At 41.8% G+C, this 15,076-nt stretch overlaps 1 protein-coding gene across 1 annotated transcript; it reads right to left on the reverse strand.

The window, feature by feature from the left end:
* Positions 1-3,663: 3,663 nt before the first annotated feature.
* LOC143186931 (atrial natriuretic peptide-converting enzyme) lies at positions 3,664-14,644 on the reverse strand. The gene is made up of 15 exons (XM_076390805.1): positions 14,293-14,644; positions 12,589-12,855; positions 12,150-12,511; positions 11,578-11,705; positions 10,001-10,127; positions 8,552-8,703; positions 8,230-8,428; positions 7,958-8,110; positions 5,350-5,643; positions 5,045-5,186; positions 4,815-4,966; positions 4,399-4,748; positions 4,193-4,316; positions 3,964-4,112; positions 3,664-3,891 (listed from the first exon to the last, which is right to left on the reverse strand). Exons 1-15 carry the CDS (start codon positions 14,571-14,573, stop codon positions 3,703-3,705), a joined length of 3,069 nt encoding a protein of 1,022 aa, XP_076246920.1. The 5' UTR covers positions 14,574-14,644; the 3' UTR covers positions 3,664-3,702.
* Between the last annotated feature and the right edge of the window lie 432 nt (positions 14,645-15,076).

Genomic DNA, 15,076 nt, shown 5'->3' on the forward strand with positions numbered 1-15,076 from the left:
AGAATGTGTAGAACGTATCTACATTTATATGTACATATACATAACATATATCAACATACAAACATTGTCTTACAATTATTATTCGGTACATGTTAATCGTAAGCGCCAGGAATCCTCTAAGACGAAGGCATTCCAGCTAATTAGATACATTATTTGACTGTCTTGTGGATTTCAACAATTTTCTTCTTCACACATACCTACGTATAGCCTAAAACGTATCGCCCACTGATTGTACGATTAGGATTTGTGCCGTGCACAATAAGCAATCACATTTAGAATCTCGCACCGTCTTCTATCTATAATTTTATTCCTCTATCAATAAAATATTCTTCTTTCGTTCTAGTAAACTCCAAATTGACTTCTATTTTCATCGATTTATGAGCTCAGGTGACCACTAGTTCGATGAATAATTATACAATCACGCGTGTAATTAATCAAGCTCAATGACGATTGTATAGATACGGTGACGAGATTTCTTATGCCTCTTCTTAACAATTACTATTTCATTAATTCGATTTTTTATCCATTATCAAACGCCTCGCGATGTAAATCATTCACGATCAGAATACAAACACATTTGCGGTATATTATGCTCTTATAATAGTCTCCTTACTGATAATTAGCTTAATGGATATACGCGCTGCTTATTTTATGTTACTGTACTAATCGACATTGACTTCACAGGAGTAGTTATGACAGTTTTACAGTACTTCTCGGGAAAAGTACCTTCCTTAGGGACACCAGTATTTTGTGCGCAGCATTTCATGTCACCTTCGAGTAAAATTAATTGTCAGAATCGTGGCTGACTTTTTAAATAAATAACTAAAGATATAGAGTACAATTTTCCTTCGAGAATTTGTAATTTTTTCTTACAATTTTCGTGAAAACTAAATTTATTGAATACGGTAATATTTAATCAGTGTCAAATTAGTGCTGTAAAAAGATTTACTCGAAGGTTTCACGGACTTACATGTACGAACTTTACAGCCGTCGAATCTATACGCGAAAACATATTCCTACTCCTAAATTGACTAAAAGTATTGACTCTTGATGTTCTCGCGTAAAAAACCTCTAAAATCATTCTGCGAAATAGGGATTTCTAACTTTCTGAACGCTCCACACGATTCATGCTGTCTCTCTTGCCCAATTTCCATCGGTCTTCGATTAAAAAAATATATAAAAGTCCATCGTGCGAGACGTTCATAAAAGAAATATGCGCTTTGGCATCGAAGCATCGGGACAAACTAATATGCTCGTTTTTTTCGCAAAATATAGTCACTTCTTTCTTCTCTTAGCAACTGCTTATATTACACGCAATTAGAGTTATGCAGAATTATAGATACATGTATAGTAATACCACTGACTCCGTCATCACAATATTTTAGATTGGAGAAACCTACGCTCAAAAGCAGTTCAAGGCCAAACAAGTAGTAATAGTCTAAAACAAAGTCGACAGATCTTTTCTTCACAGATTTTTCGTTCTTGTTGAATGGGAAGCGAAGAGAAATTAAGTGATCTTTCTAGTTTAGAAAAATATCCTCGTCGAAAACATTCTAGCTCTCCTGATTGTCCGATTTAATTTTTTATTTTCACCAAATATGCCTAGCATTCTTTTTTTCTTTAAGTAGCTTATTAAAATGTATCTCATCGATCGAACTGCATTCGATAGTAGGCAGAAGCTTACGTTACAGTTTTATTTATTACTTATCGTTAATGTCACAGGCGGATGTCGAAGTTTGGCGATAAAAAACTAGAATTCGAGAACAAGAAAGAGTCTGTGTCGAATCTTCTTGTTTCTTTTCTGACGATCCTCGAACAACGAGGATAAAAGTGTTATAGTATGTAAAATGAAGTACCTGAAGGACTTCAGAACCTAGAGATTTTCAGATCGACTCAGATCCGCCATTCTTTAAATTACCATTCTATCAAATAACACAGAACTATGCAACAATCACATGCATATCGCTGATCTTATTCCTAAATTGTTTATCCTAGTCTTATGTTCTAATTTATTGTCCGTCACGGAACATTTCCTAAAATTATTTATTGTCTGCTCACACAGTATTGTCGGTTATTATTAATTACATTACTCCTCGATTACGACTATCTGTTGTCTGGATACTAAGGAAGACTTGTTGTCTGTCTTTCATCGGGGAGGAAGTTCTCAAAAAAGAAACAATTATTTAGGATAAGTAGAAAAGCGTCCAATTTTTTGAAACGCATTTAGAACGAAGCCTTGATGCCTTTGAAATTCCATACGTGAATTTTTCTAGAAACTAAAATATTTAAGTCAAAATCGAGACAAGTCCAAAGAAAAGTTTGAAAAACGATATCAATTATTGTCTTGACCAACAATACCGCTATGCTTATCACTTAGAAAAAGTCTAAGTCAATTAGTAAGGCTCCTAAATTCTCATAAACAATGTACATCGTATAAAGTATATACGTTTAAAAACTATTTCATTTCGGGTGCGAATCAAAAAAGTGCTGGTGCAGAGTATTGTCCCTAGAATTCAGTCAACATGTTTTCTAAACTCTAAGCTACGAATATGTTCACAGTGCACTATGAAACTACAAGCTACACCGAATATCACTCGGTACACTTTCATTCATGCTTCGAATGTTCCTATTGGAAAATCTACATTCGAAACATGAATATATAATTAATATTGATAGTACGTATGCTTTGGAATTCTAAGTACGAGGCTGAGAAATACTACAACTTCTAAAAAAATGTTCTGAGAAAAATTAATCTTGCAAACTCAGAATTTATACAGATTTAATTCACAAATTCACTTAAGATAAAAAAAATTAGATTGTAGTATGTAACAAAAAGTGTATTTAAAGCAAGTTTGTCTTCTAATTTAATATAAATAAAAAAAATAATCTTGTTTTCTCAACCTTGATCTTAATTTATATGGAACTACTCTTATATATATGTTTCTCTGCTTATGCATAAATATCTGCTTTATATTAATATACAACTAATAGACTCAGCTCTACACATACATAATACTGTCTTAGTTTAACAGAGACTTACTTTAATTTTAGATGAGTTATATATTTATTCTATAGATTTCTTTGCATACTCTTACTCGAAATACTCTTAGTACACAAATGCATCTCATGCAGTATGTGCACGAAATTTTACCTACAGTGGGTGTGCGTCCGTGAGTTTCGTACAAAAGTATTGTCTTATATTTCCAATCTCAATTATTTCTAACACCTTGCACCTTCGAAATTTAAAATAGAAATCCTTTAAATTACCTATCTTAGTTTATATATCTTCGTTATTAACTTCTAACAAAGTAAACTGCAAGATTACAGTGGAGTTCGGTAAAGTCATTATTGTCTGGAAATGGAGTATCGACGAACGATAAACGCACACCCCTTGAGTCATAATTTTCGTCCACTTGGTGGCACGTAGCTTTCCAAAAACATGAAACTTGTGGCAATAGAAAATGACATTCGTCGCATCTCATGCGAAATTTTCGTTTCGATCGCGAGGCCCCTCGATCTTGCTTCTGCCAAAAGTAGGCTATTCCCTTTTTTCGTTTGTTACATGAAAGTTGATTCTTTAGTTTAGAAAATAGAGACGAGAGCTCGTTGTCTGAAGTGGTGTAGCTCTGGCAAGCGGCCTCGACATATCTAACATTTTATTGTCATTACAATTATTGTCTGACTTCAGTACATGCCTTACCATTAATCCATGCGCGCATCCGAATATTTTTCCATTTCGTTACGAATCCATGGCACGTATTTCGGCACGTAAGCATAGACACCTGGCAATTTTGGGTGAGCACACTTTATACCCCAGCTTACTATACCTCCAACGAACCATCTTTCCTTGTCCTGCTCATCTTGGCAGAGCAGGGGACCTCCAGAATCACCCTGTTAATTGAACCTTGATTACAACTCTATAAAAGTTTGCTTTCCCAAAAAATTCGGCGGACAAAAACTTACCTGGCATGCATCCTTCCCTCCATCAGGATAGCCAGCACAGATCATTCCATCAGTGACATTCAGTTCCCTGTAGGCCAACCACAGATTGCAAGTTTCCCTATTTAAGACAGGAACCTGCACTTCGTTCACGGCTGGCTCATATTCTGATGCTAAAAAAATCAACCGCGTCGGAAAGGTCCATTTAAAACATGTATGGTTTCACACTTTCGCTGTTCACTACTGTACGTACCATCTGTATCATTTTTCTTGCCCCATCCAATAACTGTGCACATAGTACCAGGCGCGAGATGTGTGTTCGCTGTCGGTAAACAGACTGGTCTTAGGTGTTCGTTGAAAGGAACTCGCTTTTCCAACTAAAGGAAAACGAAGGAGAATTTTTCTAATGCCTTAGAGAATTCTTGACAAAATGATCATAGATGATAGTGGGAATGTTACCTGAAAGAGGGCCACATCATTATCGTGAGTGACGCCCAAATTGTAGCTAGGATGGGGCACCACTCTTTTCACTTTTAGTTTCTTGCCAAGGTAAGTGTGAGAGTGTCTTCTAGTTATTCCCAGCTGAATCGTCCACCCATTAACATCGATATGACTAGCGTTGCCCGCGCAATGAGAGGCTGTCAGAACCCACTGATCAGCGATAAGAACTCCTGCACAGTAGAAAATCTGTTCAGGTCCGCCAAGGAGGGCCGCCAGAAATGGCCAGTCGCCGGGTGCAGACTCCACGCCACCCACAATTCTCGTTTTCACCCTTGAATTTCCGTACATCGTCCTCCTTCGGCCGCAAGCTACGAAATCGATTACATTACAGTAAGATTGCATGGAAACTGAAATATGAATACTAAATATGTTACCATAGTTCGAACATGTGAGCTCAACTGTAGGGTAAGGTTTCTGGTCCGTGATGCATTCCTGAAATTCCTTCAGAAGAGTAGTTTGTGGAGTCTCAAAAGCCCTTTGAGTGACGTTGAGGTCGTGGGCTGTTAACCTGGACGAGACCGCAGCCCTGAAACGATGTGGAGACCAAAATTTCGCAATTACAATCATTGATTCATCTGCCTGCAAAAGCAATTAGGTCTCTTACGTATATCCAAGCATGGAGCAAATTGTCTGTGCAGAGTTCGGTTCCCAATGCGAGATGCAGGCAGGCATGAACTTTCCCATTTCAGCGTGGTAGACCTCCAGTCGACCCTCGCCCACGTCTCCATTTTTCAAGCTCAGCTTCACTGCAATTTTTACGAAACATGTGCAACAAAACGAACACAAATATTCACAGTATAGTAGGAACTAGAGATTTAATAGCAAAGATAAATGGTCCATATGCGAGGCTTAAGTAAGATCAAACCTTTTAAGAGACAAACAACGTTTCCACATTAATATTCTGCTTACAGCAGTAACGCTCGTCCTGGCCCCACGGACAGTCCATGACACCGTCGCAGATGTGGCTGGCAGACATGCACTTTCTCTCGCCGCAGTGCAGCTTCGATTTCGAGATTGTGTTCTTGGCTAGGATGGGCTTCTTTACGATCTTCGTGTTGAACACCGAGGCCGAGGGTGAGGAAGAGGATACACACTCGCCGCAGCCAGTCTCGTCGCTGTGGTCAGCGCAATCCAAGTGGCCGTCGCATCGCCAGTCGACTGGAATGCACCTGGTCCCGTCGCATTGGAATCCACTGGTGCATGCTGCGAGCATCCACGAGGGAGCAGGTAAGAGATTTTTTTTCTACCAGAGACTTTTATTCACTATTTCTGGGGATGTAATATTGTAGAAAAGATACGTGAGTCTATTATGACTTCATTGGCTCGGTTTCATGTTTTGCATACAATCAGGAGAAATTGCATTTAAGTGCTTGCTCACGTTTTATAAACGTCCCTTTACTGCAAGCGTGCCCTGATACCCATTCGAAGTGAACTCCTAAAGCTGCTTGGCGGCGAAGATGGGTCGTCGATCGTTTAATATAGATTTTGCAATTAAGATTCCATTAGTGGCGACACGCGCGCGACGTATCCACGTACACAAAATTATAATATGATCTGATGCGCGCCGATACTGAGGTCCACACGAGCATATGTGCCCTCCAGATATTATGCGGGTCGACCCTCATTTACATAATTCCAAGTGGCATCGTGTTTTTGGATTTGCCAACAAATTTCATGCACATCTGTGTTCTCCATCGTTTTTATTCGATCGTTTGTTAAAATTGGTATGTAAAAAATTGGAAAAAGTTGGGAGTAGCTTCGGGTCGTACTAAAAAATGAATCCAGTAGACAATCCCTACTATAATCGAGAGGAAGCCAAGTAAATTCTCCAATGGCGCGACTCGAAGTAGCCATTAACTTCAAGAAGCGTGTCAGCTGGGTCGTTTTCAACCCCCAGTAAATTCGAGTTAAGGATGGGCACCACTAAGGGCTCTAAATTTTCCCGATATTTCCCGTCGGAACCAAGAAAAGCGGGATAAAAGAGAGTTCTCTTGGTTAAAAAAAATTGAACGACGTCAAAGTAGAGTAATCAGTGATAGATCTCTTTCTATCGAACCGAGTGACCTCTGTAATCAGCGAGCAATTTAATCTTAATTAACAGCGAACGCAAATGAATCGGTTTATTAGCGTGGCTAGATCGACTCTCGATTGCGCCATTCAAATGGCCCACGACAACTTTGGGTCAATAATGAAAGTTTCCTGCGTTTCGTCCCAATATTCGATGATTATGCTGTCTATTCGTTCACTGGTCTGACCAAAGTGATTTTTACTACTGAGGCAAGGAAATTGTGGACAATTTGAGTTTCCTTTCCTTCTCGCGACTGAAATGACTTTGATTGACTCTCTTTTTCCAGTCCAATTAAAGCTCGAATAATTCAATAATTTTTAATGCTTTTTGATGGTGAAACGAACCAACAGATTTATTAAATTTCGGAATAATTTAATCTTTCAATTGATTTCTCTCTGTCAAACGAAATAACGATGAAACACAATTACGGTCCCCTGTCTGACCAGTTATGCGTCATTCTACTGCGACTATTCAGTGAAACGAAAGTTGATATAGCCCGACCCACTCTAAGAGAAAACTCTCAGGAAAATACACCAGACTAAGGCAATTAAAGAAGCTATATTAGATCGTCTCGAAACAATCTAGAGATCAGTACACGAGATTCTATCACAAAGAACGGTCCACAATAGGGGAATGAACAAACGATCGGAACAAAAGGGCCGTAAGTGCCGATAACACAATGGACATCGGCTTAAAAAATTAGTTGGCAATTACTCCCATTGCATCGGTGAATCGTGCAGCTTGAAGAGACAATAATTAAACAAAAGGCAAACACTGAAAACACATAAATATTTTTGATTCTCATTGTTCTCCGAAAACCTGGTCTTTTTCCGTACAATTTCTACCCTTTTACTTCTATCTTTTTCTTTATTTCACAGCTCGTAATAAATTCTCCCATTAAGAGAAATTCCCTCGTTTTGCTCAGCGCGTTAAACTTTAAAATGTTCGTGGACCTCGGCACGTTCTCTTAGTTCGCCGTGATAACGAAATCAGAATCCTAACCGAAGGGAGAAAGGGAAGTTGGCGTTTTCTGAGAATTATATCGCGCGTCGCGTACATTCTAGCCGTCGTCCAGCTGTCCCAGCGAGATTATTTTAATCCCACGATTATCCACCTCTTTATCAAATGCCCGAGACTTTAGCCAGTAGGCTTATCCCCACTGAAGGAGCCGGATAAATGGCCACCTAGGGCCTTGAACGAGAATAACGAAGTGCCCCTGACCGACGGACAAAGAGTTCTGCTCGATTTCAACCGATCGCTCTTAATTACTAATTTCGTGTTTTTAAGAAGTTGTACTAAGTTTTAGTGACACTTTAGTATTTTATTCTCTTTTGAACTTTATGAAAATTCCACTTCTATACTTCCTTGATTGTTTTATAATTTCTCCGCGAGTAAAATATTTTTATCAAGGAAACCGAGTGCATTATTTTAGCTGAAATCACAACTCACCGGGTTTCTCTGCTCTCTTATTTGCCTCCAAAACTTCTTGGTGGCCCACGCATCCGTCTGGATTGGGATATTCAGGAAATATTCTACAATCTATGTAATCAGGCAGAGTCAAACCGAAAACGCCCAAGAAAAACCCACAGCGCCTATTGGTATCTAAACAGAAGTCAAATTTCCGGTGCATTTAGCATAAAAATGCATAGGAGATACAAAAAAATGAAAAAAAAAAAACGCAACATGAGTTCGTATTCAAAATACAGGATCAAATTACTCACGAGAACAGAGGCTGCGACAGGGTTGAACAGGCTGCCCCTCGGGCCCACATTTCGGCACGAAAACGCTGCAGAGGAAAAGTGCAGCCAATTCGTAGCATCTGACGTCAATCACCGAGATGTAAAGCTCGAGCTCGTGCTGGGCTTCTCGTTGACCAAAATTGCCAATGAAATTTGGAAAAACGGTGAAATTATACGGGATCTGGAGGATAAACCAATGACACACGTCAGTTACCCTGCAGCTGCATCGGGCTGCTGAATATGCAACTCTGGTCGTCCTTTTTTACAGATTTATAATAGAAAAAAATAATAAAGACAGGCTTACCTTATGGTGCTGGCAAAATGTTACTATTATGGGCAGACACACTCCAGGTGCAGGGTTCTTTTCTTCAATAACTGGCGGTGCTTGTTCCGTCAGTGCAACCATGTTGGTGTAAATCGTTCTGTTCTCCCATCGAGTCACGGTTTCAGGATAGGCTGCATTTTAAATGCAATTAATGCAAAAACTGAATGCGTCTTTTTTTTACAATTTTTGAGATCTCTGTCACCCTTGCTCCCTGAGGACTCTATGAAGTGTCTACGAAGCTTCTAACGCGTCGAAAAAGTTTGGCAAGCTCAGTGAGCTGACTAAGTGTCATTAGGAACGTGTCTGAGGGGTCTATGATCGAGTATCGGCGCCCTACTAGCGGATAACGAATGAAAGGATTTTCCTGTCAGTCCTTATACCGTAATTCCAAGTGTTCATGGACCATCGCTCGCTGAAACGTCGGAAACTTGAACCTGCGACTAACGCGACTAGTCACGTTTTCGAAACTACCATAATGAACTTGTCAGCTACAGGTGCAAACGGTTCGATACGCCTCGACGTTTTTACGTCGTTTCTATCTAAATAAGAGATCTTCAAATATTTCTACTTGTGGAGGCGTATTTAAATGCGAAATGCTAGTTTAAAGGTGACATCGTAACATTCAACGAGATAGCAAGGCTACACGTGCTAAATTTCTCGTCAACAATTGCTCTTTCGCTGACTGTGGTCCCATTATCTGTTCTATAAATTACCGAAAATTGCTCTACAAATTATCCAAACACTCGTCGAGTTAGGGTAATCCTCTGATATCGCATCAACTTGGCCAGCAATGTTGTCTCTTTTAATTATCGTCTCTCCCACGTCCCTTCTAAAAGCAGCCCCTTTCACCTTTTTCTACCATGTCTCTGGAACATTTCCTACGCTTGATGAGCTCAAAAAATGCATGTGCTTTCATATCCTCGAGTTATTGTCTGCCATTGTACAACAAGTTATAAAAGACTCGTCCTTTGTGATGAAAAATCATCCACAAGAATTATCATTTGTGAAACTCTGCTTTTCATCTATTTCCTAGTGCCACGAAGTTCATCTGAATGTGAATATGCTTCTCGTTTCCCTCCATAATTCGAGTACTTAGAGCTAATGACAGGAAACCGATTCGACAAGAAAACTAATTATTCATCGCTGTTTTGCCAGCGAAGATGAAGTCGAAACACGAAGTTCGCGCGTGCATCACGAAGGCGGTGTTAATGTTTGAAAGCAAATAGCACACGAGAACAGCGGCAGCTCTATTGATCTTTCGGCTGCCATAAAGCTTGTCGTTGTTCCTGTCCGTGCATTACACTTATATCTGACAGCGACGAGGTCTTTCACGCGATAACCTTTCGTTTGTACACTTTCCAGTGCGTCGATCTCGAGCAATCAGTGACCCCAATTAAATTTGCACACAACACAATGAGTTCTACTTACACTTGAAATAAGCAGCTAAGCCTCCAGCGATGATCAAGAGTGCCACAGCGTTGAAAAACACCTGGACGAACCTGAAACGGAGCCTTCCAGTGGTCACATAGTGACTGCTGGTCATGTCTCTGATAATCTGGAACAAGTAGATATGTCCATGACTCGACAGACAACATCTGTTGAATTTATTATTAATGAAAAGTCATGTCAGAGTTCGTTGCAATATTTTTTATTTTAATACAATTTAGAAGGCGATTGTTTTTATGTACAGTTACAAGAATTTGTTTGCATATTAGGTCTGTACTTCTCTTAATTCACAAGTGTTTTGCGAGCAATGTAATTCGCTCGTCGGTTAATGGGTGCACGAATCAACGCAAATATTAGTCCACGATATCGGTCGCGTGCACCCGCTCGCAACGGATTCTGTATTTGAGGAGTCAACGCACCCCTCGGTTGCGTGCTGGTGTATGCGACCCTCCACTAGGACGTCGATATCGATTATAATTTCCTCGCGGTCGAGTAGCGTTATCAAAGGACAAATTATATCACTTCGTTCATCCCTGCACTATTGCCTACCACATTGGGACACCCTCTTTATTTTCAATTGATTCAAATTTTCAATTACAGAAAAATTTTTATCTTCATTTTCAATCTAATTTACGAGTTAGGAAGGGAATCCCATTTGAAGTAGAATAGGATAGCGTTGGTCAGACACACAGTGCAGCAACTCGCGCTCGTCCTATTTTTAACTTTCCTATCGAACTCCGGGCAACGTCAAAGCGGTAAAAAATTGGCGAGATCTGTTGGGAAAGGGAATTGTTTTCGATAACGAAAGCTAATCGACGGTACGCGGAAAACAAAGCAATTAAAGTACGGAAGGAAAATAAACGTTACACTCGGTCAGCTCCTGGGATTTCCTCCCCGTTCCGCGGTGTTATTACCACGGTCTATTTTCAGCGTTAATAACGAGAGCATTCTCGTAAAATGATATCGATGGTCCTGTGGCCCGATATGGACACGTTTCCCGATATCGAGCGTAAAGGACACGCGCACATTTCCCCCTCGGATGGAGACAAAAGGAGCAAATGACGCAGAGTCGTTTATCGATTCTCCAGTAAATGTGATTTTACATTCGTTTATCCTGTTTCGCGAGGTAACATTTGCCCCAGAACCGATTGTTGCCAGCTTTTCTAGCCGCTTTCCCAGGTGCAAGTGCATCGGGAGCACCGCGTGGAAATTTCACCATCTCTCACTCTTATCTCCACCAGAAACTACTCGCCACGGTTCATCGCCGTCCAATCGAGTCACTATCCTTCACAGTTCGTCGCAAGCGAAAAGGAAGCTCAGTCGAATCGCCATGATTTGCTTTGTCTTCGGAATCCTTCACGCTCGATGGAGCGTGAAACGCTTTAAGATCCGCGTGACCCTTAATTCGCGTGAACACATGGTTATCGTGCTTCGAGATTACGCAACTCGTCTAGGAAACGAACAGAGAGTCGACAACAGAAGAACTCCACGAATTCATTCCCCCTTTTCCACGAGTTGCATAACACGTTCAATGCGTTTTATTCTTAGTGTCGTCTTACCCTGTGATGCAAGGAACCATTATTGCCACCATGAACTCTGACGACAGTCTGCAGGCTGGCTGGAGTGCTGGTCGATTTGGTTATAGTCCTGCCCGACGTGTTGTCCGGCTCTGACACCAGTGCTCTGTCTGACAATCCGACCGAGAATTTCATTAACACTATCCTGATCGTCTATGGAACTTGGAAGTCGCTTTGGGTAAGGATTACCCAGAGCGAGGACACGGGAACAGTTTAAATAAATTGAAGCGAGTATTCCAGTCACGTTACACCTCGTGCTCGCCTGTTGTAACGAACGGGTGCCGCGCTTTAAATGGAGCGCGAGAAAAAATGACGCGCCAGGGAACGTATTAATCTTAGCAGCTTGTTGAAATGATTTATTGGTACCCCGAGCCACCAATTTCTCACGAGGGGTTTAATCTCAGCTCGTTACTACGCTAGTAGTCAGTCTTTTATCTGAAGTTTCTACTTTGAAGTATTATTATCTTTATTTTAATTATACCTACAAGGTGTGGAAGGCACTACGAAGGGGAAAGAACCGAGCATACACTGGTAAAGGAGGTCAACGCATTTACCTGGAACCTTGCCGTGCTTATGGGGCAGCAGGGGAGCCTCCATTGTCTTGCTGGTGTAGCTGGGGGAACTGGTCTGGCTGAAACTGTCCGAGGAGACATTGCTGTCCTGTCTGACACTGATGGGCTTCGGTACGGAGCTCTGAGAAATTGCGCTCAGGGGCGGCGGAAGATTCGTCTGCGTCGCCTTCGGCAGTTTCTCCAGTTTCTCGCCACAACCCCTCTCCTTTCTCAAGTTGTGCTGCAGCATGTTCCTTGCCCTCTCCATGTCTGCTTCGTACTTCCCTCGGAGGATCTGCTCGGAAGATTTCTGATCGTGTAATCGTCTCTCGAGGTCCTGGGAGGCCCTTTGCAGCTCCTCTAACCTGACATTTAAAAGAAAGGCAAAAGAGAAATTCAAAATGAATAGTGTAAAACTCTTAAATTAGGAAAAATTATTCACCTGTTGGTTGGTCTCTCTTTAATCGTCCGAAGATGATCGTCCTCTTCGTGCAACCGTCTCTCAAGCTTCTTCGAGGCTGCCTGCAACTCTTCGAACTTGGATCTTTTCTCCGCCTCGCGACGCGATCTCAGCAGCGCCGCGAACTTCGCCGTCTCGTCCTCTTGCAGAGGCTCTCTTCGACTCGGGGCTAATTTTTCCCGAGACTTCCCGTCGTCGACCTCCTTGCAGCCCTCCGGCTCGCTATCTTTCCCCAACTTCGACTGAAGCCTGTCAAATGGAGACTGGTGTCGTAACGCAGATAAAAAAAAGCGTACAGAAATTCTCGATTGAATTAACTCTCTAACTTTCGTCACTGCCTGAGATTGGAAAGAAACAGCCAAGAACCAAGAGGAAGTTTGGAGATATTTTTCAATCCTTCGTAAGATGACAAATGCCCTGAACTTGGTTTTGCCTCTTGCATGCAGAGCAGCTCTCACAGCCAGGCGATGTAACGTCAGTAATAACGGCGCTATAACTATCCTATTTTCTTGAAATATCGCTCTGTCGAGTTATTGCTATGAAGGGAAGGGAGGAAGAATGCCGAGCATGCCCTGAATTCGAGAAGCACGTGGGATATGTTAACTCTGCATAATTTTGGGAATAACGAGAGCTTGCAGTTATCGTTACGATTAGTTTCCTGCTGGCTTCTAGTAGCTATCGATCATAGGAGCTACCTATGGAACATCTAGATACACTCCTCCGTTCTCAATTTAATTTACTCTATTTTATCATAAACACATTAAACTATGCAGAATAATTACAGTATGCACTCGGTTCAATAACGACAAAGTAGTTCGTTCCCTCCAGAAGACGTCCTCGTCCTCTAAGCACTAAAACGCATGTACACTGTGGAGAATTAAAGCAGGCTGCTGGTTACGAGGACGCCACTTCAACGGAATGTCTACTCGAACGCCGAGATAGAGTCGAAGCTTACGCTTCGTTTAACAAGCCCGTCGTAAGCGTAATCGGCCGTAGAGTTGCGCTACTAATTCCAGCCAAGCCTTCGACATGCTCGCGACCTCAGCTCGAGGACCGAAGCACCGCTGTCTCAGACAAACTAATTTCCCTACAAAAGTAATTTTCAAAATAATTCGAAATAACAAGCCCCCAGAGACCTCTCCTCTGTCCTTTTAACGTCGCTTTTGCGTTCTGAATTGACAGTAACTCAGGGAGACAGTCAAGGATGAAGCCACGTCGCGTGTAACAAGCGACGAAGAAAATTCTGTTCCAAGAGAAGCTTGTTGCATAAAGAAACGTCTGAACATGGGGGCTGCTCGCGATGGTGACGGTATCGATCTCGAACTGCATTCACGCGTGCAACTTTGTCACAGGATATTCTTTGACGCTTCCAGCAACAATCGATGGATCGTAGCAGACCGTGATGCGAGTAAAATCTGTGTCGCGCTTTGATGTCACGCAAAGAGTGTCGTATACTACTGCTCTATTCGTGACCTGACCTCTCTGTTCGCATTACTTTTTTAACGCTCCCTCGAGCATTGAATACAATGCTTCTAATAAAGTTCTCGAGGGAATCTTCTTAATTCTTTCCACTGTTTTTCATCCTGACTTTAAGTACCTCTATTTATTCTTCGCAAATCGTGGACGTCAGCAGCTGTCAGAGTGTTAGAAAGTATCTAGGCAAATTGTGACTAGTTTTACTCTTACCTGCCATTCTGCACACTTCCGCCCTGCCTCTGACGTCCACCTCTTCCGGTCTGGTGATCCTTGAACTTTGACTCGGCGCTCTTAACGATCCTCTCATGCAGCCTCTTCTCAAGATCGCGCGAAGCCTTCTGCTGCTCCTCGAAGCTCGACTTCTGGCTGAGCTTGCAGTTCTCCTCGAAATTCGCCTTGTCGAAGTCCGCCACGAAATCGTTCTCCTCGCTCGTCCCCTCTTTCCTCGGGAAACTTAGCGAATAGTCCTGAGCTCTGCGCTGATCCTGCATTCGGAACGGATCTAGATCCACCAACTTGTCGTTGCTCGCGTCGTGGGTCCAAGAAGCTGAGAGGATCGAGGAAGGAGGTTGTTCGCTGGTATTACCATGCTTCTGTCGGCTGTCCTGCCTTGTCGATGATTGGACCGGTATCGGTTTCTCATTTTTTCGGCGTTTTGGAATTGCTGGAGGACGCAGGGGAATTGGTGGAGGAGCTACCTGTGGGACCAGCAAGTTTCTTGTTCGAATTCCTATTATTTTCCTTGCAGAGATTTAATTTCTGTAGAATGCGGAATAAGTGCATTTTGTTTAACTTGTTAAACCAGGAATGACGAGTTAATTCTCCACGTAGAAATTCCTCTACGTTGGACATACGCGTATTAATGAAATTAGAGGAAAGTTAAATAAAATCAGACTACTAGAAGCAATAATAAGCTAAAAGATACTTGCTGCTTTGCTACCAGGTGTCCACGTGTTTGATCTGTGGTGAATATGTTGTGTGTGGTGCGTGTGCG

Source organism: Calliopsis andreniformis, unplaced genomic scaffold (genome assembly GCF_051401765.1).
Source record: "Calliopsis andreniformis isolate RMS-2024a unplaced genomic scaffold, iyCalAndr_principal scaffold0022, whole genome shotgun sequence".
Taxonomy (NCBI): domain Eukaryota; kingdom Metazoa; phylum Arthropoda; class Insecta; order Hymenoptera; family Andrenidae; genus Calliopsis; species Calliopsis andreniformis.

What these genes read in the sequence shown, in the direction of transcription:
- LOC143186931 (XM_076390805.1), bottom strand. Translation starts at nt 14,573, where the DNA reads ATGCAGGATCAGCGCAGAGCTCAGGACTATTCGCTAAGTTTCCCGAGG. An exon ending in ATGGTTCCTTGCATCACAGG is followed by an intron (nt 10,128 to 11,577) that starts GTAAGACGACAC and finishes TACTTGTTCCAG; the next exon opens with ATTATCAGAGACATGACCAG. An exon ending in GAGGGAAGGATGCATGCCAG is followed by an intron (nt 3,892 to 3,963) that starts GTAAGTTTTTGT and finishes TTCAATTAACAG; the next exon opens with GGTGATTCTGGAGGTCCCCT.